The 23,708-nt window shown below is 43.4% G+C and overlaps 1 protein-coding gene across 1 annotated transcript in view; it reads right to left on the bottom strand.

The window, feature by feature from the left end:
• Positions 1-2,658: 2,658 nt before the first annotated feature.
• LOC133354770 (carnitine O-acetyltransferase-like) overlaps positions 2,659-23,708 on the bottom strand; it is a 39,825-nt gene continuing 18,775 nt past the window's right edge. Inside the window, exons 5-15 of the mRNA XM_061571876.1 lie at positions 21,985-22,038; positions 19,856-20,021; positions 17,732-17,906; positions 16,749-16,927; positions 15,540-15,640; positions 14,881-15,003; positions 13,292-13,414; positions 12,904-13,039; positions 10,845-10,907; positions 8,957-9,094; positions 2,659-7,823 (exon numbers count right to left, since the gene is read on the bottom strand). Of these exons, the coding sequence (XP_061427860.1) occupies positions 7,590-7,823; positions 8,957-9,094; positions 10,845-10,907; positions 12,904-13,039; positions 13,292-13,414; positions 14,881-15,003; positions 15,540-15,640; positions 16,749-16,927; positions 17,732-17,906; positions 19,856-20,021; positions 21,985-22,038 (1,492 nt within the window). The 3' untranslated portion in view covers positions 2,659-7,589. The remainder of the gene's footprint in view (positions 7,824-8,956; positions 9,095-10,844; positions 10,908-12,903; positions 13,040-13,291; positions 13,415-14,880; positions 15,004-15,539; positions 15,641-16,748; positions 16,928-17,731; positions 17,907-19,855; positions 20,022-21,984; positions 22,039-23,708) is intronic.

Here is a 23,708-nt window from a genome sequence, read left to right on the forward strand (position 1 = left end):
GGGGGGCGGTGTGGGGTTTGGGGGGGGAGGGGGTGTGTGGGTGTCAAAGTTTCTATTTGCAATTTAAATAAATAATACAACATACAACTTTACAAACGTATATGGAGTGGTATTAATAAAAGCTCTCCGCTTTTGAGATGGCGGAGCGTAAGGCTCACAGTGCACGGGCGTGCCCAGTGAGTTCTGCATCCCTCGGGAGCAGTCTTTGTGAAGCCAGCCCACAGCTGTTAGACACAATATCACACACGGAAAAATTAAAATATAAAAGCCTGATGCTGTTTCTTATCCAAACAGTTTTGTATTATTCAGAGTCCTTAATATACCTTTAAAATAAAAAAAATGAAAGAATGCAACTTTTCAGACTCCCGTGTGACGCTCTTACCGTTTGACTTGTCGACACTTCGTTAGCATGTGCTCATTGTTTTGAGATGTTGTAATGCCATACAAACACTTTACATGATCGAGCCGTCGACTTTTAAAAAGACCCGGAATGTGCCCGATTTTCATCAGGTCCCAAAAGCAAAGCAGGGCTGAGCGTGGATCGTGCTTGGATTTGTGACCACGGTGAACTAAACCAGTTGATATTGAGTCCTGCGATGCACATCACACAGCAATGCTGCAAAATCCATTGTTGTATTGTACTTCTATGCTCTGACGTATATGCTCCCTGCCTTCACCGGCCAACACTGATCAGCATGGTCGAGTCTGGTCAAACTTACCCCATGCCGAACATGGCGTAGGGAGGACTTCATCCAGCAGTGGATTATTAGCGGGCTGTAAATTATAATTCATTGTATTGAATATAGACTCGGGTCTTCAAAGTCCATGGTGGAGTTGAAACGGTATAGTGTTGATATTTTGTCCTGTCATTTTTACATTTCATCGTGCAAATGCCACCCCATGGCATTTAAGAATTGAAGCACTTACCAATAGCAGACCACACAATGTGTGCTGGGAGCAATACTGAAGCCTCAATCTGTCATCCTACCAGCCAGTAAAGCAGTTGGCTGTGCTTCTATTTCCGTCGATGCTTTCAAATATTGACAGTGATGCATAACCCAGTACATTTTTATCAGAGGTCCATTAGGAAAATGGGCAATTTCTGCCATAGACGAGTTCACTTCATTCTAAGCAGCCATTCTCCTTTTGTTGTGTTTACATTTCTAGCTTCAGGACAAACAAGGACTGCTCGTCGGGTTTTATTCACACGCATGTGACCAATGATCGACAACTCCTTAGGTCGACTGCTGCTGCTGCTGCTCGTGGTGGAACCTCGTCGTCGTTGTCGTCGTGAGATGAACCCCGCCTCGAGACGCGTGGCGACCCGCGCTTTCCAGAAGGCCCTGTCGCGTGGAATTCTCTCTCCCGACGAACTCAAGAACAACAAACCTTGAGTTCAACCACTTCCAGAGACCTCAACATGAATGCAGTGAACACAGTGTGATCAGACTGCTGTGCGCATTAGAATTATAATCACTGGAGGAATCCGATGAGCTATAAATATATTTTTCACAGATGTCCAGTGGGGGCGGGTAAACACGTTACTTTATCGTGCTTAAAGCATTACAGATGCTTCGAGCACGATTTTCCACTTGTTAAATGACTATTTACATTCCATTACTTGGGAATCCAAGATAGAAGCGGATATGCCAGCCTTGGCATTACAAATCTCGATGGTTTTACATGCGATATTTTAGAGACCTCAATGGAAATGATATATTAACAGGACAACAATAATTTACAACTCATTATTAAAGCCATCGCTATATGGCCCAGCGATAGCTCATGTATTGCTTGTTACAAAAAGGCACGTGGTTTGAGCCCAGTGGTTTCCCTGGTTAATACTGCGCTTGAATTAACAATAAAATGCAAACCAACTGCTTTCACGGTCGTCATTCAAGATCCCGTGACATCCGATAAAGAGTTTGCCACGTGTGCTCGCATTGCGTGTCCAATTTTGATATTAACTTTGTCACCTGGTATGCAGGTCATGGGTTCGATCCCGACCCTTGATGCCTGTTGTATATTTGGAGTTTGCGTGTTCTCCTCTGTGGTGACATGGATGTTTTTTCGGTGTCCCCTGGTTTTTCCCTCCACATTGAGAAACGTGCATTTAGAGTATTTGGCTGCTGTAAATTTCCACACGATAAGCCGCTTCGCTGAGTTACCATTTGTGGGCAAGTCACTTATGAAAAAGAGCTATATACCTGAATGGGCCTTACTTGGTGAAAAATAATCTAGTTTAGTTTAAATTACTTAATTGTGGAACCATATTGCAATATCGCCCCCCCTCCCTACTGGCAAACATGCCTGTTTTCATGCCATTGCTGCATTATCTTTGTTGCTACACAGCTAGAGCTGCCAATGGTTTGGGGGGTCCCCTTGGCTATACTGCATGGGGGTGATGGTGAGGATTGTTGATGTACAGAGGTGTAATGGTTATTGCCCCCCCCCCTTATCCTACTAAATATGATGACGTTTCACGATTTGGGGGCCATAAATTAATTAAATAATCAGTTTTTTTGCTGAACACTGGTCAATGCAGCGGCCTCCAGTGACTGCAAGCGGTCATTTGGACCCCATTGCAGCATATATATAAGAAAATTCAAGCATTGCAAATGTAAAAAGCTCCAAAGAATGTCTCGCTGCAGAAGAATGTAGATGAAACACATTAAAACATTTATTTCACCGTAAGAGCATAACGTCATTAAATCATTGGGATCACAGTTATCAACCTGTTCACGCAAACGTTAAATCTAAACATTATCCGGTCTTCAAACAAAATCATTTTTGGCATGATTTTAATTTTAGGCAATTAATTTGAGAAGCCTTGCTTCTCGCGTGTGCACACTGAGGCATGTCAGACTAAATCTGTCACTTCTCTTGACAGAATGAGCTCTGAAATGGCTCGGCAAGAGTAAAACTTCACTTGCGGCAATGTTAAATTAAGGAGGCAATCGGCAAATGGTAATTCGCAGTGGCCAATAGTGACTGATGATAATAGGTTTGTAATGGGACATTTTAAAAGGGTAACATAGAATAGGCCTTGTTACGTTGCCAGGAAATGCCATCCGGGCTTCAGGATGATGATTTAATCTTTAAATCAAACTGCAGGGCCATTTTCCTCATTCTATATTTCTGCTGCATTGATTAAACCCCATTCATGAACAGTGCAAACACCATAAATACACACGTACACATATAATTCAGCCATGTTACAATATATTAGACATATTTGGTTTACGTTTGCAACACATACATATTAATACTTAACTCTTAAAATACATTTATATGCTTTAGCTTTTCATTTAATTTAAGTATCTATATTTTTTTCATACCAAGAAATGAAATAGGGTTCTTAAGATGTCTTCAATAATTTTGTCCAACTCAAATGGCTTTCGTCATATCAAAAACACACTCCTGTACACATCCATTGCATATTACTTCTCTGATCCATGGAAACTATGTCAACTATCCATGTAATATGTGTGAGTATATAGATGGAGATGCAGCCCTGAAATGTCTTATTTATGCCACTCTGGCCATGTGCATTATATTAAATATATTATATTAAATGTAAAGTGAACATTCATCAAAAGTACTCCACATTTTAATCAAAAGGCCTTACATAATCCATAAGTGCTCAACTGTCAATATAATATTTAGTTCCTGCCATAAAGCAAGACAATCTAAAGTGTCAACATTTAGGTGCCACCTTGTCTAAATGTTTTTATCTCTCAACAATATCACCTACCACGAACACAATCTAATCACACACACTAGCACTAGAGTTCAATTCTGAAATATAGTCCATGGGCATGAGCTGACATTGGTACCGCCACAAAGGGAACTAAAATTTTACCGTGCCAATTTATTCACGTGGATATTACGAGCCAACTACCCAGCAACCCACTCATTTCAAATGGATATCACAATTCGCTGTTATTGGCCGCACCAAGAAATTAGAACCACGAAAGCCACCCCATAATCGGTGGGTACCAACGAGTAATGTATTTGCTCTGGGCTCATGGACTAATATGCCAGCTGTTGTTACGAGCGCTGATGCCCCCTTTGTTGTTGACGTTTCATTAGTTAAATGTGGCTGCAGTTGAGAACTACAAGCATGCAGAGGTGCACACAGTACACGGAGGCTGCTGGTTTTGCGTGGGAGCAAATACACTACCTGGTGGAGGAGCAGCAGATAGATTTGGAACAAATCACTCACACTTCACTTCACGTATTACAGAGGTTGTTGGTGCAGATTGCTTCACATTCACGTCAAAGCCATTCAAGCGAAACGTGCCAAACAGAGGATATAAACCTTTGCGATTAAGATGATGGTGATGACAATGAAGCTTTTACATAAATTACACTGGCACCCTGTTGGATTAGTAGAAAGTTAAACAACATTTTCCTTTTTTGCACACAAAAGACATGCCACATTGCAATGTAAAATGTGTCCGATTCTCCGATGTGTTTCAGCTTGTATTGCGTTCTATTCGGTATGATGTCTGACATTTTGCTCCATGTGCTGAAGAAGCTCCTCAGCACGTCTCGTGAAACGTCGGACATCATCCTGAACAATATGCGGTGCGACCCGAACCTACATCGGAGTGCACAACCGCGAAAACCTATGCAGTCGTAAAATATATCTTAATAAGTGGCTGTCATAGATGAAGCAAAACACACACAAGTCTGGTGCTGACAGTGTAACTACAAGTTTTAAAATGCCCAACACATTGAAGGAAATGCAAAAACAAGCATTTGCATAAATACATTATATATGCGGTACAATATAACTTTTAAATACTCCATAACGACAAACAACACATTTTAAGGTTAAATAAAGGTATTATGGTAGATGCAAACTGAGCAAATATGAAATGAAATACACATTTAGCAAAATGCCACGTGAAAAGTTAAAACGGAACTTTTGCAGTGAACACACTAATGCAGCGTTAAACCTATTTAAAATAAACATCTACTTAACAACAAAACATTCCTGAGTTAAAATAAAATGACCACAGCAAGAGATGGCAGGATGTTTGTGCACATTGATTGATTCACGATGATGGTGGCACTGCTCTAAGAGCCCTTGACTCACAATCAGAAGGTAGTCGAGTTAAATTCCAGGTTGGGTGTTTGGCTCAACCCATCATCTCTAACAAGGTCAATAAAATTAGTACCACTTTGTTGGAATTCAATAGCTTTCCAACTATTCGCTCAGTGCTGCCAATGGACAACTAATGCCAGTGGTGGTGGTGCTAGCCCATTGGGGGGCCTAGATAGAAGTACATTTTTTGGAGGGGGGGGGCTCAGTTTCAACGTGTCATGTCCCAGCGAGATGACAGAACAAATATTTATACTTGATAAATCCTACTCTTGCATATGGCAACATGTTGAAGACCTAAATACCAAGGTTAACATCTTCTCGCCACGAAAGAGCTTCAGGGAGAGAGTTCGTGGATATGTTGTGAGATAAGAGATATGTAGACAAATGTAGATGCAGTGATAAGATTCGGACAAGATAAAGATGAAATAATAATTGGCTTTTTGTACGTTAAATAGCTTGTTAATTCGCATCTGAATTTGAGCTGATAGTTGATGCAGCCCTATACTGTTCAAGAACCTGGGGCCCCCTGAGCTACTTGGGCTCATAAGCATTTGCTTGGTTTGCTAATGCCGAGTGCCACCACTGACTTCTGCCACGCCAGCGAGCATCTGCGCAAAGAGTCACTTGCGCTTGGTCTGGCGTGACATGACATTTAAGTCAAACTAGACATCTCCTGGGCGTTGGTAGCATATTCCCATTCATGGTGCTAGCTATAGCACAGTATCTGCTATGTGGACATCTTGTGCTATGCGATTCAGCTCTGAAGGATCACTAAACAGCAGTGCACACAGAGGAGCCTATTCTGACGTTCATTCCCAAAGAATGCGTCACAGTCCTCAGTGGGAATATTACGTGCGAGGGATCAGTGAGATGGTTTGAAATGTCCACCTTATAGCCAAACTAAGCCTCATTTGCATTTAATGTCACATTAAGGCCCCTGAAAACACCTGCATTTCTCTCAATTAGTCAATTTAAATTCATAAAAACATAACCATTCACTGCACTTGGGTGTCATGTTATCCAAACTTTTTTAGTTATAACTCAATCTGCAGGGCGTTTGGTTTGCCAATTCAAAATTTAGCAAGGCCCAAACTTTGTAGCACCATGTCTTCGGGGAACGATTCCTTATGTTTATTAATTTTACTCTCAGTTTCAGCGCAGACAAAGGTCCCCCATGTAGCCTTAACAGACTGTCGGGGCAAGTTCTGTTAGCGAGCACCTATGAGGGCCGGCACAGTACACAAGGGGGTGGGTGGCCAGCATCACGCCCGCCCGCTTTTGTCTCCCCAGTGGCGATGTTTACACATCGCACCAGGTAATTATTTGAGGCTAAGTCGACCTAGGGGAGGCCCAGGACCGATTCAAATAGACGTCACTGGTGTTGGCCGTGAGCAGGAGTCGAACCCGGGTTTCGCAGGTCTGTGGCGCAGTGCGCTAACCGCTGCACTCCTGCTCCCCAGCGAAGATAACACTAAAGGACAAAGGTTGGCACACGGGTTGAGTAGCATCGACATCCTGCCTTAGATTAATTACGATTGATATTTTAAAACCAACTACCCGGTAGGGCTGACATTTCTAATAATAATATATTATAATTTAATACATTAGTGAGGATTGCCAAATGCCATGATCGGATTTAATTGCAATTGCCTCAATTGTACGGATATTGTATACAATTGGAGAGCCCTGGTTTGCAAGTAGGGTTTGCCACAAAATTTAAAACCAGGCGATATCATGAAAAAAATAATATTTCACGATACCAGAATACATGGATAACCACGTATAAATACGTTGTTAGAGTGGTGTTTTATCGCACAATTGACAAAACCGAGACTTTTTAAGTTGAATGTCTCAGAGACACTTAACAGATGTCCCAGGACGGCTACATCCTGGGATTGGACAGGTGGCAACCCTACTTGAGATACTCGTTTTAATCACACGTGGGTGAAACCCACAGGGGAAACTGGATTCCCAGCAGCAGCAGTTAGGCGCGCTGACACGTCGCCACTCTGAGCCACCCAGCCACCTCGCGTGCCATTTTTACCTTTGGTTTATGGGCGTCACAGTGACGAGATGTTAACTATCTCACCTGGTATACAGGAGGTTGTGGGTTTTATCCCAACCTGGACGCCTGTATATTTGGAATTTACATGTTCTCCCCGTGGTCATATGGATTTTTCTCCGGGCCCTCTGGTTTTTCCCTCCCAGTTTAGCATCAACATGCCTTAAGGGTATTTGGCTGCTATACATTTCCACGTAATAAGCCACTTTGTTGGGCTATTATCTGTGGTCACATGCCCCTTCTGAAAAAGAGCTATATAGCTCAGTGGGTCTTACCCAGTAAGCCTACATGTTAAACTAAAAATAGTTTAGTTAGTTAGTTTACTTTCGAAGGCCTGCTGCTCTGCCGTGCCCCACTGTGCCCCGCTGTGCCCCGCTGTGCCCCGCTGTGCCCCGCTGTGCCCTCCGCGTGCCTTCACCACTGGGCCTGCTCCCAGGGCGAGTCCCCGGAGCGCGAGCTTAGCAGCTCGTGCATGTCCGTGAGAGCCTTCTCGATCTCGGCGGCCATCAGGTTGGCGTGCGTCTGCGAGCAGCTGTTGAGCGCCGTGACGGAGAAGTTGAGGCGGTCGTTTTGCGGGTTGTAGCACACGCCGTAGCCGTCGGGCACCACGGGACCATAGCACATCACCGCGTCCATGCTGCCAGGGACCTGCCGAGCCGACGGGTGGCGACGGTGCAAACGGTGCACGGGCGGGTAAAGAAACGGGAGGTTACGTTGTGCCGCGTGACAATTACTCCACTCGACTGCCCTTTGTCAATCCGCTCCCTGGATGTAGAACTCGGCGCACACAGCGTGAGGTTGTTTGAGCATACTTCTCCAATTCGATCTATGTGGGTTGAAGAGTTGGCGGGGGGGTGAGGGTGGCTTGGACAGGTTCAGATATCACTCATCACTGACGTTCGCCATAGACAGGAATTAAACTGTTCGCCGGATTCATAGCACAGTACGGTCATACCTCGGTATACGACCGCTTTGGAATATGTCTAATTTGGTATACGTCGTGTTTGACGAGAAAAACATGTCTTGGGATACGACGTCTTGCTTGGGATACGACGCGCTTGCTAGAACTTGTATGGGTCGGGATGAGTCACCGCGTATCCGCGTAGACCCCGTTCACGACTCCGCCCCTTCCTCACCACCATCCTCGTAGCCTATCAACTCCTCTCAGCAAGGTAAAGTGATGTAAAATTTTATTTTTATTTCTATTTATATAAATTTATGTATGCATTTTAGTAATAAGTAGTGTCTAAATTATTTAATACAACCCCATTAATGTATAATATGCCATAAAAATATAATTTATTATACTCTGGAATGGATTATTTCCTTTACCTTTATTTCTTATGGGAAAAATGTGTTTGGTACACGTCATTTTCGGTATAAGTACTACCTTCTGGAACGAATTAACGACATATACCGAGGTACCACTGTACATTTAAAAATATATTTATTTTATTCCGAATTTCATTTTAGGCGTATTTAGAATCGTTGTTCATAACCTGTGGTTTTTATTAATGCCTCCGGTTTCTTTTCTTTCATAATTTTTTACCCGTTTTCTCTTATGATGTTTAAATATGCATGTTAATTTGTTCCAGTTGAAAACCTGTTTGCTTTGTGCGATGCTTGTGCAATACCCACATCAAAATCCATGACCCCTCCATATGACCTTCGTAAAACAAAAACACAATACCCTTCATCGTTCAGTAATGCCCTTCAATCAATTGCAACTCACACACTTTTATGAAGTCAGGAACACTGACGCATCGTGATGTGTGGCTTGCCTGGCTGGTGGATAGCTTGAGGTGGCTGGCAATGGCATAGGACGTGTCCATAAACAGCTCCGGGATGTTGTACTGATCCTCAATCGCCTGCAACTTCAGGCCAAGCAGGTGCCTGTCGATGGCCTGCCCATTGACGGCCTGGTAGAGAACAAAACAAATCCCTGCGTTTCTCACTCTGAAAACCACAAAGCCCAACGGACTTGCTCGCAGTGACATGGACAAGCATCGATGGCGCAATTTGTTTGCAGAAGTCTCGCTGTGGTGTGGATAGCATGTGCCTTCCACTTCACAGGTGAGCTGAAGATCCCATGATGTTACTCAACAAAGAGTGATCCATGTGTGCTGGCAACACGGTCAAATGTAACAAAGTTTGAAAATTACTTTAAAAATATCTAGTTAGGTAAAAACCACATATCAACATCACCCCGTTTCTGGAATCCCCTTGCCGCTCATTTGTTTCTTGCTGTGGTTGTCCCACCTGATGACGGACGCTTGTGTTGCGCCCGAAACGTCGTGATTTAATTTAATTTATTTTATACCTACGTGAATTTACTGAAAGAACCAAAGAGTATGGATCCCTGCAGTCACGAAAACTTCAAATCTAGATCTGTGTCTTATATTATACAGAATTTTTTTTACGTGCGTTCCATAATTAATTTTTTTATATATATAGTCTATTGTGTTTAAATATCACATGTACAGCCCTTTGTCAATACACTGCCGGATAAGGGGCCTTCCCATTCTGTGCAGAATGTGGCCATTATTTACCCATACTTCACGCTGGTCACTTCATATTCATAGAGAGGGATGTGGTACAGTATAGCGACAGACTTTACTGAACTCCCTCTGCTGCCCACAATGAAGCAGCAGCCTATAACACCTGTTTATGCAAGGGAATTGCCCACCCAAGAGATTAGGCAAATTGAAGATGAGTTGTTCATAGACACAACGGCAGCATAGAAGGTAAAAGGTGCAGCTCTGCTAGGGAGGTCGTAGATTCGATTCCGACCCTGATGCCTGTATATTTGGAGTTTGCATGTTCTCCATTGATAATCGTGCGTTTAGACTATTTTTCTGCTATAAATTTCCACGCAATAAGCCACTTCGTTGCGCTATCATTTGTGGCCAGGTCGCTTCTGAAAAAATAGTTATATAGCTCAGTGGGCCTTACCTGGAAAAATAATTTTCTTTTATAGTTTTTAGTTTAATCACACCACTGCTGCCAGAAGGGCCTCCACTAGTGGGAGAACTCTAAAGGGTATTTCGGCCTCTCGACAGGGGATGCTTGCCAAACATGACACACCATAATTAGTCATGCAATTTTTTGTTTAACGCCCATACTTTGCATTCAAAAGTGCCTAAAAACAACTGTGGCAAGTGCACAAGTGTGACAATCATTGCTGTGTGGCAGTGTGGCCAAGTTTAAACTCATAGCTCATCAAAAAGTCCGTTTATAACGCTGCCAAGCCCAATCTATTTAAACATTTTCCGCAGCCGTAGCCACTTCATGCCGCCGTGGTGTTAACGGTCAGCGCACTGGGAACTTGCGAAACCCGCAAGTCGCCGGTCTGGTTTGTTCTCCTGGCCGGCGGCTGCAGCAGCAGTTGAAATGACGGAGCTGGTTTCTTAACTCATCATCGCCGCCGCCGTCACCGCCGCCTCTGTCCACCCAGCGGCACGAATGGGTGTGTGCTGCCACAGTTAAGTCAATCGGCAGGCCGCATGTGGTGGGGTGAAGCGTGCGGGAAACTTCCACCTCTTCCATGAAGTCTGGTCAGATTGAAAGTGTGACAAATGGAGCTCCCTCTCGTGGAGGCGCTTCCGCCAAGTGGCGCGAGCAAAGGAATCGCAAGGGCTTCACCTTTAACCCTCACCTAACGGCACTCACCCACTGCGTGTACTCCTTGTGTGCCTCCACAGCCACTTTCATCGTCTGCATCTTTTCTTCATTCTATGCAGAAAAGGAAAATGTTCGCTTCGTATTTACAAGAGTAACAACAATATATATCAACAATTATGAGCAATCGCATTAATATGCCTTTCTTAAAAATAACTGAGCCAAGACACCTTACAAATGAGGCTACAGTAAAACCTTGGATTGCGAGTAACTTGGTCTGCGAGTGTTTTGCAAGACGAGCAAAATGTTTTAATAAATATTAATTTGATAAACGAGCGAGGTCTTGCAATACGAGTAGTACGTGTATACGCTTTGTCTGCCGAGCGTCACGTGATCACAACTGATATACGAGTGCTTTGGATTACAAACACGTTTCCGGAACGAATTGTGCTCGCAATCCAAGGTTTTACTGTATATACATCACACATTGACCCTGAGTTAGAAGGATGACACTAGATAGAGAATACGAATTAATAATTTGCATCAGTTTTGGAGAATATAACTAACAAAATAGCGGGCTATACTACCCATATTTGCATTGGGTTCAGCAAGCCTGACTCTTGATGAGACACTACATGTTGAATCAGGGACAGAATTTGCTTGCATTAAACCGACGCTACTGAGAAATAAATCTCTCTCAACAGGCCGTGTATCTCTGATGGGCTGTGAAGAAGAAAACAAAATACTGACATTTCTACATAGAGGAAAGATACGGAAAGACCCCACGCCGTCTGCTTATTTACATGTCGTTGCGAGCTAGACGGAGACAACTGTTGAATGCAGGGGCGGTTTCTTCATTAGGGCGATTGGGCGACGCACCACCAATGTCATTGAACCACAGAGTCACGCTTGCCGTCACTGTCAGCCTCTGGATATAGTCCAATCAGCGTCATGTCACGTTCTGTGGAGTACCGCCTCTTTTTGGGCGATTTCACTCCGGCTGAGAATCGCCCCGAGTGGCCCCATAGACTTACATTGAAAGATGTTTTTTTTCGAACGGGGGCGCTCCAATGCATTCTCTATGGCTTCCGGGAGGGCAAGCCCTAACGTGCTTACGTCATCATACGTGCTAACGTCATCATACGTAAGCACGTTTCATCCAACAATATAATTTATCGCCACCTAGTGGAATCTTCTTCTTGGTTCTTTCGGTAAAGTCACGTAGAAGGGAAGTAATAAAATAATAAAAATAAAACATAATAAAATTATTCTCACGACGTTTCGGCCACAACGCAAGTTATTCTCACGACGTTTCGGCCACAACGTTCCACTCACTGGCATGGTGCAGTGTGCAGAGTAATGTATGATGTCGTAATTGTATAGTAAATATATAGCAGTGTGAAACACATTAGGGTGGGTAGAATAATACAAAGTGTTATATTAAAATGGATAAGGCAGCAACTGCAGCAGCAGCAGCAACTGCAGCAGCAGCAGCAACTGCAGCTCCCTTTGATGATGTTAATCCTGCATAATGCACATGCATATGCAGTACTAATCACATTCCTGCATTTCCCATAAATATGCTAAATTCCTCTTGATATGCAAATTCCTTTGTCAAGGCGCCCAGCTTATATATATGCTCCAAGCTCGTGTGCTGTTTCATTCAGACTCTGTCGCCTCGACGGACCTGGTTTTCACCTGAGGACGGCTGCTTGCGTTGTGGCCGAAACGTCGTGAGAATCATTTTATTATGTTTTATTTTTATTATTTTATTACTTCCCTTCTACGTGACTTTACCGAAAGAACCAAGAAGATGAATCCCTGCAGTCACGAAAGTTTTACATCAAAATCTAGTGGAATCTTTAATAAAATAAACTTGAGTGGTTTGTTTTAATAGTGAGTATAGAAACAAACAAGATGTATTGTAAGAGTCACTTTATTTTTCATTAATATTAAAGAAGTGAAGTTGCCTTTACATGCTTAAGCTGTTAATTTATCCATTGCATAGGTGGACCTTATCCTTATCAATCATCCAGACATTTGCCCCCCCTGAGAGATTTTGCAGGAGCCGCCACTGGTTGAATGGCAGATTGGCGGCTGGTGCCCGTACCGACACGTTGGCGTCATCGAAAGTCTCCACAAAGCGCAGCGACTCCATGGAGGTGCAGCGGATCTCTTCGGTGCGCCCCAGGTGGAACATGCGCGTGGTGGCGCTCTCTGTAGCCACGCTCAGCTCCTTGTGCAGCCTGTGGATGAAGCGGGGGATTTGTTTGAGGCCGAGACGTCCGGGGGGAGAGCCAGCACTGGTTACGATATTGCGCTTCTACGGTGTTAGTTCGCTGAAAATATAACCGAGGTCATCAGGTTCATAGCACAGTGCACTAACCACACGTACAATAGCAACAGTCGCCAATAGCCACTAAGTGGCGGTGACGTCACCACCGCGCTTGTGCCAGTCTATATGCATCTACGCACATGTATTCTCTTGAGGTCAGCACCTGAAGTAGGCAAGCTGTATGGCCATCTGGATATAGCCATCAGGGCTGAGACGGTGGAACTTGGGAAATGCGTTGCCAAACTTTGTGTAGACAAAGCACTGGATGTCGAGGTCTCCGACTTGGCTGTGAAGGAAAGGAAAGGGAGAGGAGTTATTGCATTTCTGGTTAAAAGGCCGAGCAACAGCATTTAAACTTAACGTAGTAATTTATTAATTAACTTCATAATTGTAGGTCGTGAGATGATTAACTACGGCTGCGATCGAAAAAATTAGACAGCAGTCTTGGAGATTCAGACTTTGTGTCACCATCTCATGCAAGCCTAAAGATTTAACTTTCCGATTTATTCTCGAGATGCACCGCGTTTTGTTTGCCACGATGTTTGACGATTCACTCCATGTGCTTGGACCTTCTTCGGCTTCTTCAGTTCCTTAAGAAGCTCCCAGCACGTGCAGCGAATCGTCAGACATCGTGCCAAACAACACACAATACAACCCGCAAACACATCGGAGAGCTGTACAGCACAATGGTGAATACATACAAAGTAGTTTAACAATTTACTCTTTATTATCGGTTCTTTCGGTAATGTCACGTAGAAGCGAAATAATAAAATAATACAAATAAAATAATACAATTATAACGACGTTTCGATTGCAACACAAGCAATCATCATCAGGTGTGAAAACCATAGCAAGAAAATGTCGTGAGAATTTGATTTTTTATTTTCATTATTTTATTATATCCCTTCTACGTGACTTTACCGAAAAAAACAAGAATATGAATCCCTGCAGTCACGAAAGCTTTAAATCGAAATTTACTCTTTGTAAAAAAATTAATGTTTTATCGTGATGCCTAAAAGAACGAATGTCATGAAAACGAAAGCAAGGCACAACGCTACAAAATTATCATTAAAGTACTTATTTTTAGAACCTAGGATGATCCACCTCTTGAAAGATTCACTTTCTTGCCCAGGTTTAAGAGATTTTTAAAGGCCTTGTAGACCCGAGTAGCGATACTGGGACAGGGGAACCCAACAGCAGGCAGGCAAGGCACTCGGCGTTCCCTTCACCAAACCCACGCAAGCCGGAGTGGTGAAGTATGTTTCGATTTCAAGCTTTCGTGACTGCAGGGATTCATCTTCTTGGTTCTTTCGGTAAAGTCACGTAGAAGGGAAATAATAAATGAATAAAAATAAAACATTATAAAATAATTCTCACCGAAAATTCTCACCGAGAATTATTTTATTATGTTTTATTTTTATTATTTTATTATTTGCCTTCTACGTGACTTTACCGAAAGAACCAAGAAGGTGGTGAAGTATGGTCGACCCCTCCTCAAATAATACAATATAATGACATTTATAACACGGCAGATTTTGCAGACAAGTAGTGTATAGTGTAGTGTATGGTGGTGTAGTGTATAGTAGTGTGTAGTAGTGTATAGTGTAGTTTATAGTAGTGTATACAGACGTGAAGCTGTAACAGTTCAAGACCTCGATATCAGAAGCAGAGTTTCAGTGACGATGGGTAGTGTTCTACCATGAGCTCCGGTGCACTTATAACACGCCAGAAAGAATATCTCTGTGCACTCACATGTCATGGTGGAACTTGGCAGACTCGATCATGCGCTTCACCTCTTCGTTGATGTTGAAGTAAAGTTTGGTGGGTATGGGGAGATGCTCTTTAGTCATGCACTTGATAAACTCCTTCTTGTTGCTGGAACGAGAAACAAGTCAAACACGTGCGCCATGAAGCTCAAGCCAGGACCTGTCATCTAATATGTATCAGTAACTTTGGCAGTCCAAAGGAAAATTTAGATTAGTATCACGAATTCTTATGAAAAGGTGTTAAATATATATATTTAAAAAAGCTTACTTACTATTTTACCATTTTCATCCTTTTGTTAACCTACCGAAGGATGAAGGCCTCCCCCATGCCGTGACACCAGTGTGAAGTGTTCAATTTCCAGGATGATAATGACGATGACAGGCGGTGATTTTGGCAATGGCAGTGCCAATAAGTATACAATTTCAATGATTAGCACAAAGATGATGATGTTGATGACAGGGGTTGATTACAGCGATGACTATGCAGATAAATATTCAATCTTAATGACAAGCGCAAAAAACGACGACGTTGATAATGATGACGACGATGATCTTATAGGGATATAAACCGATCGAAGTGATGACAGCTGTGATAAGGAATGTTCACCGTGCTTGCAGATGTTGTGTTAAAAACCGAACTGTTACCAGTAAGCCATCGCGTGGTCGGCTATCCGCATGATCGGCACTCCTTCAGCGAGCGCTCTCTCGTACACCAGGCCACACGTGCCGTCCTCGCCAATGATGAACTGTCGTGCGCCGTTAAACAATGACAATCAAACACCAGGTTTCCAATCAAGGGGTCGACACATTATTTTGCTGACGGTGCATTGACAGTGGTGCCCAAGCATGAGAAACAAAACTCCCTCACTCGGCTGAATAAGCTCCCAGCATGTAATTTATGTGCTATGAAGAGGGTCCCATTGCCCGGAACACTGCCTATTATTAGTGTCAGTTCACTGGAACAAACACCCACTAAACATAAAACAATCATCCTCACGAACCAGCTTCCGTCCCTCCCTTAAAAACCGACATCTCTTGTCCTCTAGCCCATCCTACTGCTGCTACTCCCTGCCCCTGTCCCCTCGCTACAACCAGGCCTATGCCTGTCACTACACCAAACCCAATCACAACCTCTACCACTATCACTACCTCTACCACTATCACTACCCCAACCCCTATCACTGCCCCTACCCCTATCACTACCCCAACTGCTATCACTGCCCCTACCCTTATCACAACCTCTACCACTATCACTACCTCTACCACTATCACTACCCCAACCCCTATCACTACCCCAACCCCTATAACTACCCCAACCCCTATCACTGCCCCTACCCCTATCACTGCCCCTACCCCTATCACTACCCCAACTGCTATCACTGCCCCTACCCCTATCACTACCCCAACTGCTATCACTGCCCCTACCCTTATCACAACCTCTACCACTATCACTACCTCTACCACTATCACTACCCCAACCCCTATCACTACCCCAACCCCTATAACTACCCCAACCCCTATCACTGCCCCTACCCCTATCACTGCCCCTACCCCTATCACTACCCCAACTGCTATCACTGCCCCTACCCCTATCACTACCAAAACCCCTAAAATGCCTACCTCCAACCCCTCCTTAACCATTCCCACCTGTGCTCCAAACTTTAACGATATATACACTCGCACTTTTAATAACCCCCGATCTTTATATCGATCACTGTCATCATCTTAATAAAGCGATATATACATCTACATAAGATGAGATTATTATTTTAACCAAAGTGAAAGTGATGGATTTGTGTTTTTGCGAAGGCAGTTAACTGGCGACCTTCAAGCCACCTGGCCGCCTCGCCTCACCTGCAGTGTCTTGTCAAACCAGCGGTTGCCCGTGTTGGCCTTGCTGCCGCCGCCGTGCAGGATTTGAGCGGCCATCTGGCTCATGGTCAAATCGTTGGACTCGCACCGCATGGGCCCGTCCAGGCAGACGGCGAAGATGCCCTTCTGGATGACCCGCGAGGACTCCTTGTTCAGCTTGTCTGTGGGTAAAACGTCACAGCTGTTACACGGCCGCTCACGTATTGCACAGACACACGGATAGGAGATGTATGCTGCCGTGGAACAATGGTTAGCACACTGGTCACCTGTTAAATGCCTATTTCCCCGTGCGGCATTAGAAACAACCACCTTTGTCTACCCAGCAGCATAAATGGGTACACACCAGATATAGTTAATCGGTGTAGGTCCCATGTGGTGGTGGGGTAAAGTGTGGGTGCTCCCACCTCTTGCAAGATGTCTGGACAGCGCGAAGGAGTAGACCAAATTACCCTCTAGGGAGGCTCTCCAAAGCCCCTTCTGTCAGCAGTGACATGAACAAGCAATTGCAGGGCTGCACCTCTACTTGTACAGTGGACATGCCCATGACCAATTCTCCTGGAACATGGGCGATCTCTTCACATGACAAAATAATAATGAGCCATCGTTGTGGAGAATACAAGTAACAAGATAAATGAGAAGACAATACACCTCTCTTCCTATATTTGTCCCTCGATGTAAAAAAATTTTAAGCGCAATTTTTTTATGTTTACACATCCCATCAACAACACTGAAATAACACAGTCCCAGAAGACAGTCGATTTGGCTCATGGGATTCATAAAAAAAAATACATTTATATTTTATGTGGATGGACATATACGCCATGGCAAGGAGGGGTGATTTTCTGCTCATGTAGTTTCTTCAGATCTCATAATGCTAAGGTCGGGTTCAGCCTGACTCCGGCTTGGATCGCCGACGACTCTCCACAAAACGGGTGCTTATAGGCTGCCGCCTGTGGGTTCCCCACCCTTGAGCAAGATGTTGAGGCCCAGTCCCCAGCGGTGCCGTTGTTCGGCTGTCAAGATGCCAATCGGCTCCTTGGTGGTCTTGATGGAGGAGTTCCAGATCTTCTCCAGCTGCTGGTAGATCTCGCCAGTTGTGAGAATATCTCCGTTCGGGTGGTAAACCTCCAGCTTGAAGAACTATGACATCAACAACAACAGAAAAAAAACGTGGACAAAAGATAATTATTGAACAGTCTTGAATCTTAAAATAAAAAAACTTTGGGATAAGATGAGTAGATTTAGATTTAAAGCTTTCGTGACTGCAGGGATTCATATTCTTGGTTCTTTCGGTAAAGTCACGTAGAAGGGAAATAATAAAATAATATAAATATAAAAACAAGAAAAAAAATTATCTCTGTGGATTTCACACCTGATGATGATTGCTTGTGTTGCAGTCGAAACGTCGTGAGAATTTTTTATTGTTTTTATATTTATATTATTTTATTATTTCCCTTCTACGTGACTTTACCAAAAGAACCAAGAATATAAGATGAGTAGAGTTAAGCCGTGACTATCCGTGAGCAGACTGTCCGGGTTATGGGCTAACCTTCAATGTGCGAGAGTCAATGACGGTGCCCACACGATCACAACCGCGTCGTTAAGCAAGGTGGTTATTTTAAAAGGACCCCAATAAAAGCGGAGCAGGCACACATTCTCCATCTTTACTGCCATTTCATGCAGGGAAGGAATACATGTTACAGGCTTCCCTAGCTTTATCCGGATTCACTTTGTGCGATTTAGCATATATGTGGTTTAAATTCACTTACGTGCGGCTATGCGGTCGGACGTGGGACAACATTGTGTACTGTTTGTGGTGTATGCGCTACTCAGCAGGCAGCGATCTTGTGCTGTTTCGCTTTGAGCAACGCATCAACTAGCGCACAAAGCTAGAGAAACCTGTACTTGTTCGCTTAGTTTTATGTCCGTTTTGCTTCACCAGTAGTTTTTGTTTTTGTCTGGTCACCCCTTCCTCCCCATTACCCCGGATGCTTCAGAGTCGACTTTGCTGTGATGTATTTAGCGTGCATTTCTCACTTTGTCAGCTGAGGTGTTGCCGAAAATTGATGTCTTGGAATTATCAAATTTGTAAAACAAAGCACGGAAGTCGAGTAAGTTGTGTTACATTATAAAAAGTCTATCTCAAACACAAAACAAGGCACAAATAGGAGTGCTTAACAAATATTCTTTGCTCAGATTCGTATATAACTTGTGAAAATGTGTAGATATTAGGATCGAATGTTGTATATATTTGGTTTAGGAAAATTAATAAAATAATACAAATTAAATGAAAATAGAACAATGTATAATTTCCCGAAATTATGCTAATTTATCCTGGAGAAATCCCATGAGCTATCTATCAAGCACTTTCTAACACATTTCCAGTAGTTTCACAGATGTCCAGAAACGCAGTGCAGTGATGATACAACGTGAATTTGTATCTGTGGATTTAGCTGCCCGACTTTGATTTGTTTATATTGTGCTGTCATTCCTGAAGTAGTGTTCACACTTCTGCAGATAATCACAATTGATTATTTATAGAGTTATCAGGCCTCCACAGCCACGATGTTTATTTATTTTTAATCACAATAATTTCAATGTCCTAAAACAAATACATCTGTTCCGATAACTCAACGCAGCTGTTTGTTTGCTTTGTGCATCCCACAGGGTCATGATGTGACCAAGGATTTTTATTATTATTAAACATTAACTATCTATCTATTGTTTATGTTACCAGGTAAGGCCCACTGAGCTACATAGCTCTTTTTCAGAAGCGACCTGGCCACAAATGATAGCTCAACGAAGCGGCTGATCATGTGGAAATTTCTAGCAGACAAATACTCTTAACGCATGTTGAGTCTAAATGTAGAGGGAAAAACCGGAGGACGCGGAGAAAAATCCACGCGACCACAGGGCGAGAGACAATGCAAACTCGACACACGCAACAGGCGTCAGGGTCGAGATCGAACTCACGACCTCCTGCATACCCACGTTACCGCAGGCGAGAGGCGTTCTCAGGGGACTGAAGCGATTGTGCAACGCAGCTGTCGAGCCTGATCATAGGCGCGGAGTCGCGCGGCATTCCTTACGGTGTAGTTGTGGGCGACCGTGATGTGGGTAGGCGGATTGTTCTGCCGAGAGTAGTTGACGATCGTGTCGCGCCGGGGGCCAGGGATACGGCAGGAGGAGAAGATCTGGTAGTACTGGTTCATGCACAGCGGCTTGCCGTGGAAGTAGCCGTGCGGCAGACTATTCCTGCCGTCAGATGTCGGGGGTGGGGGGGGGGGGCGGGAAATGAATACAAAAACAAGGGAATAAAAATCGTTCAATTATTGCCGGGTGAACCAACTCGTGGTGCTCAAAGCAGTTTGCGCGAAACATCATGTGTAGGCGTTGAATTCGGTCGTGAAAAGTCTTAAACTTTATTGGACAGAGACTTTGATCGATACACTGGCACGTGTGAACAATGTGTTTGCTAACGTGGCAATCTTGTCGGGGAGTGGAGGGTAAATGAAAAAAAAATTGCCGGAAAAATCACTCCGTGGCCTTACCCAAAAATAAATATGGAACAAGAAAAATCATGCATTTGCATGGATTCTGTAACACTTACTTTCCAACCTGTCATTGGCCTTTGAAGTATTTAATACCGATATGGAAGCCAAAGGGTAGCTATCAAGACCAAATGTGTTTTGTAGATTTATACCCTGTCCTTTTTCTGTTGTTTGATTAATATGGTTGGCTTGCAAAATAAAACATCCCTGAGAGTAGGATAACCTTACACTAAAACTTGATTACATTTTGAACATCTTTCGTTATAAAGCGTACAAATAAAAATAACTCAAATGATTAAATGTTTGCAGATGCCCGTTCGTTTCAAATATATGGCCAGGGCAGAGCAGCTGAAATACTCCCCCCACATCAGCAGGGGTCGCTCTGGATTGTATCTGGGCATTGGCTTCAACTGACAAGAGCTCAATACAATATCAATAAAGTCAACGCATTAGTCAATAAACGCATACAGAGAGCCCAACACAGAAGTATTTGTTGTAAATTATACAAAGAATGTACCGCAATGCAAATGCATGTAACATTATAATAATGTGCAATAATATTATAACCATTTTAGCTGTACCAAAAGAAACTTAAATAACATAAGAACCAACAAAGTATTCAAATATCATTTTCAACGGAGACATGAGTCAAATAAGGATAAGCTTAATAGTTTCAGTTACAGTACAACAATTAAAATTTCATAGTTATAGCTTGCAATTACAAATAACAGCTACTGTAAACCACAGCAAATACATGGGATGCCAATCAAAAGAACAGTAGAGAGACAAAATCTAAACTTAAAGCAAATAATTACACTAAATGCATATGGCAGGATATAAATCAAAAGGATCTTTGTTTACGTACATGGATCCGTCTCTTTGAAATATGAAATCCCAGCTGTATACATTGAGCAAACACAAATGAACACCACATACTGTGCATTCGTATTGTCAGAGTAATGCACCTGACAGCTTGTTTCAAACTGGTTTTCTTGACGCTGTTTACAAACAATACCTACACAATAAGCAAATCGTGCCACGACTTGCACATCACACTTGCACCTAACACTGTCACAGCCAATGTCGTTTATGGGTAAATAAAGGGCACGCTAGATATATACTGTATAGAAATGTAACACTTAGAAAGCAACCGTTTGCAGAACAGGTCCTGCAAGCTAATAAAGAAGTGCAGGCTTTATGGCACCAAGCTGTCATATTCCATTACCAAAAAGAACCAATGCCGTCTCTCTAAAGCCACAGCATACCGGATAACGTTTTGGCCATTTCATTTCCGAAGGTGATGACAAAGAAGCGATGTCTCAATTAATCCAAACCCAGCCACAAGAGCATCCGGCAATCTACAATAACAGCTTTGCATGGCCGCAATCGGAAGACTACAGAGACTGTAGCTCAAGAACGGGTCTTTAATATGCATTTCACACAAACAAATTGGTAATCATAATACACATATTTTTTTGGTGCTGCGTTGGCAGTGGTGCACAGGCACTAATATTTACCAAAACAAGGTCACACATTTGTCAATAACACCGTGGCCCTGAAAGGGAAGAAATATATCAAATAGGTGACATTTTGGGGAAACGGCGCTTCTGCATAGCAGAAAGTTCCTCTCTCTCTCTCTCTGAGATTTGTAATAGGATGAGACTTACGTGTCCAGCATATGCTTAAAGTCCAGTACCCCAGAAATAAGCTTGGCTGCAAACCTGCAATGGAAAACAGAGACTTCAGTGTTAGGTTTTCACCGAGATGTTCGCTGTTACTCTGTTGTCATATCTGCTCGGAATGTGGGAAGGGACTGACAAGAGGTTGGAACACGTGGATAACAGAACAAGTCCAAAATAAGTGAATTGGGCAGGAGACATTGTTTAAGCGTGGATGGCTAATAGTGGAGATTGGTGATGATATGGCAGTTGCATGAGGGAGCTTGCCCAAGATGACCACCGAAGAGATTGAGCGATGAGTTTAGCTTGTATGCAGGAGCGGAATGGATTGTGGCATCGCGAGAATATGATGAGTAGCAATTATGTTGGGAGGCCTTCATCTAGCAGTGCTGATGATCATCATCAATACCACATGGCACGACTGCTCAACTCAGAATCTGAACATTGCGAGTTCAAAACCTGGACAAGGGACGACAGCTCACCATCTGTCTCAGGTTAATAGCAGTGGTTTTCGTGATGTCAATTTGGTCCGGCAAAAAAATGTGGAGTTCCCACCAAATCGCTGAAGGTCACCGATGTAAGTAGTGCCCCATCAATCTCCTGTTGCCCTGACGGCTACCTAAGGCTCTGTTTGGTTAAAGCGTGTTTGTTGTAAATGTTACAGGCAACACAATGGTAATCACACAGAGGGCGATTTAGGATTTTCCAATTCTAATGAGATTAATAATAAATCAACGAACGTTCTGGACGAGTCGCCGCTTCAAGTGAATACTGCGATGGTCTGATGCTGTGAATGTATAGTGACCCATCGTCATGATTTGTGTTTAAATATTATCATGGTGATGCTGCTGCCGATAAATGGTCATCACACTGGACTTAAAAATCTGAGGTCGCCAATTCAATCGTCTACGCCTCCCACCTCTGCCCGCCCAGCAGTGAAAATAGGTACACCACAGTGATACGATCGGCAAGTGGGCCTGTGGTCAGGTGAAGTGTGGAAACTCCTGCCTCTTCCAAAATGAATAGCCAGTGTGGAAGAGTAGGCCAAATAACCCTCTACAGCTCCCTCTAGCAGAGGCCCCTCTGCCAGCAGTAGCATGAGCGAAGCTTTTGCAGGGCTGCACTTTTGACCTATATTTACCTTTTTACATATTCCAATTATATTCACTCGCAATATGTCGCCTGTCATTCCATATTTCATCACCGCTTATTATATGACGGGCAACATGTGATGGTATATCTTAACACGGGGGTAACGGCACATTGTGGACACCATGAAGATAATCGGAGAAGGCGTTTTGACACGACGTGATGGCACCCTGAGGGGCACACAGATTCCTGTGATTGCTTGTAACTGACAACATGGGGCTTAGGTTTCGGAGTGAAAATGAATCGGTATATATTGCGAGTATCATCACACATCAGCATTTCAAACGTCAGCAGCAAGTGTTGAATAGTAAATTACTTCTAACACGTTTTTTACTGGAGCGTTCATGATGTTTTCCTGCTGCTTGCAAAGTTATATTCAACTGGCGACTTTCAGGTCATGTCCCCTTTGACAAAATCATCCAGAATGCATGCAAACTCGTCCAATCTCGAAAGCTAAGTGTTTTGATGGGCAACTACCACGCATACAAATGGTGTTATCAGCTCTTGCAGGGCTAAAGACTCACCTGTTTCATCTGGCCTACACTTCCCATGTATGACCAGTG

Source organism: Lethenteron reissneri, chromosome 48 (genome assembly GCF_015708825.2).
Source record: "Lethenteron reissneri isolate LAM-NWPU_2019-01 chromosome 48, ASM1570882v1, whole genome shotgun sequence".
Classification (NCBI taxonomy): domain Eukaryota; kingdom Metazoa; phylum Chordata; class Hyperoartia; order Petromyzontiformes; family Petromyzontidae; genus Lethenteron; species Lethenteron reissneri.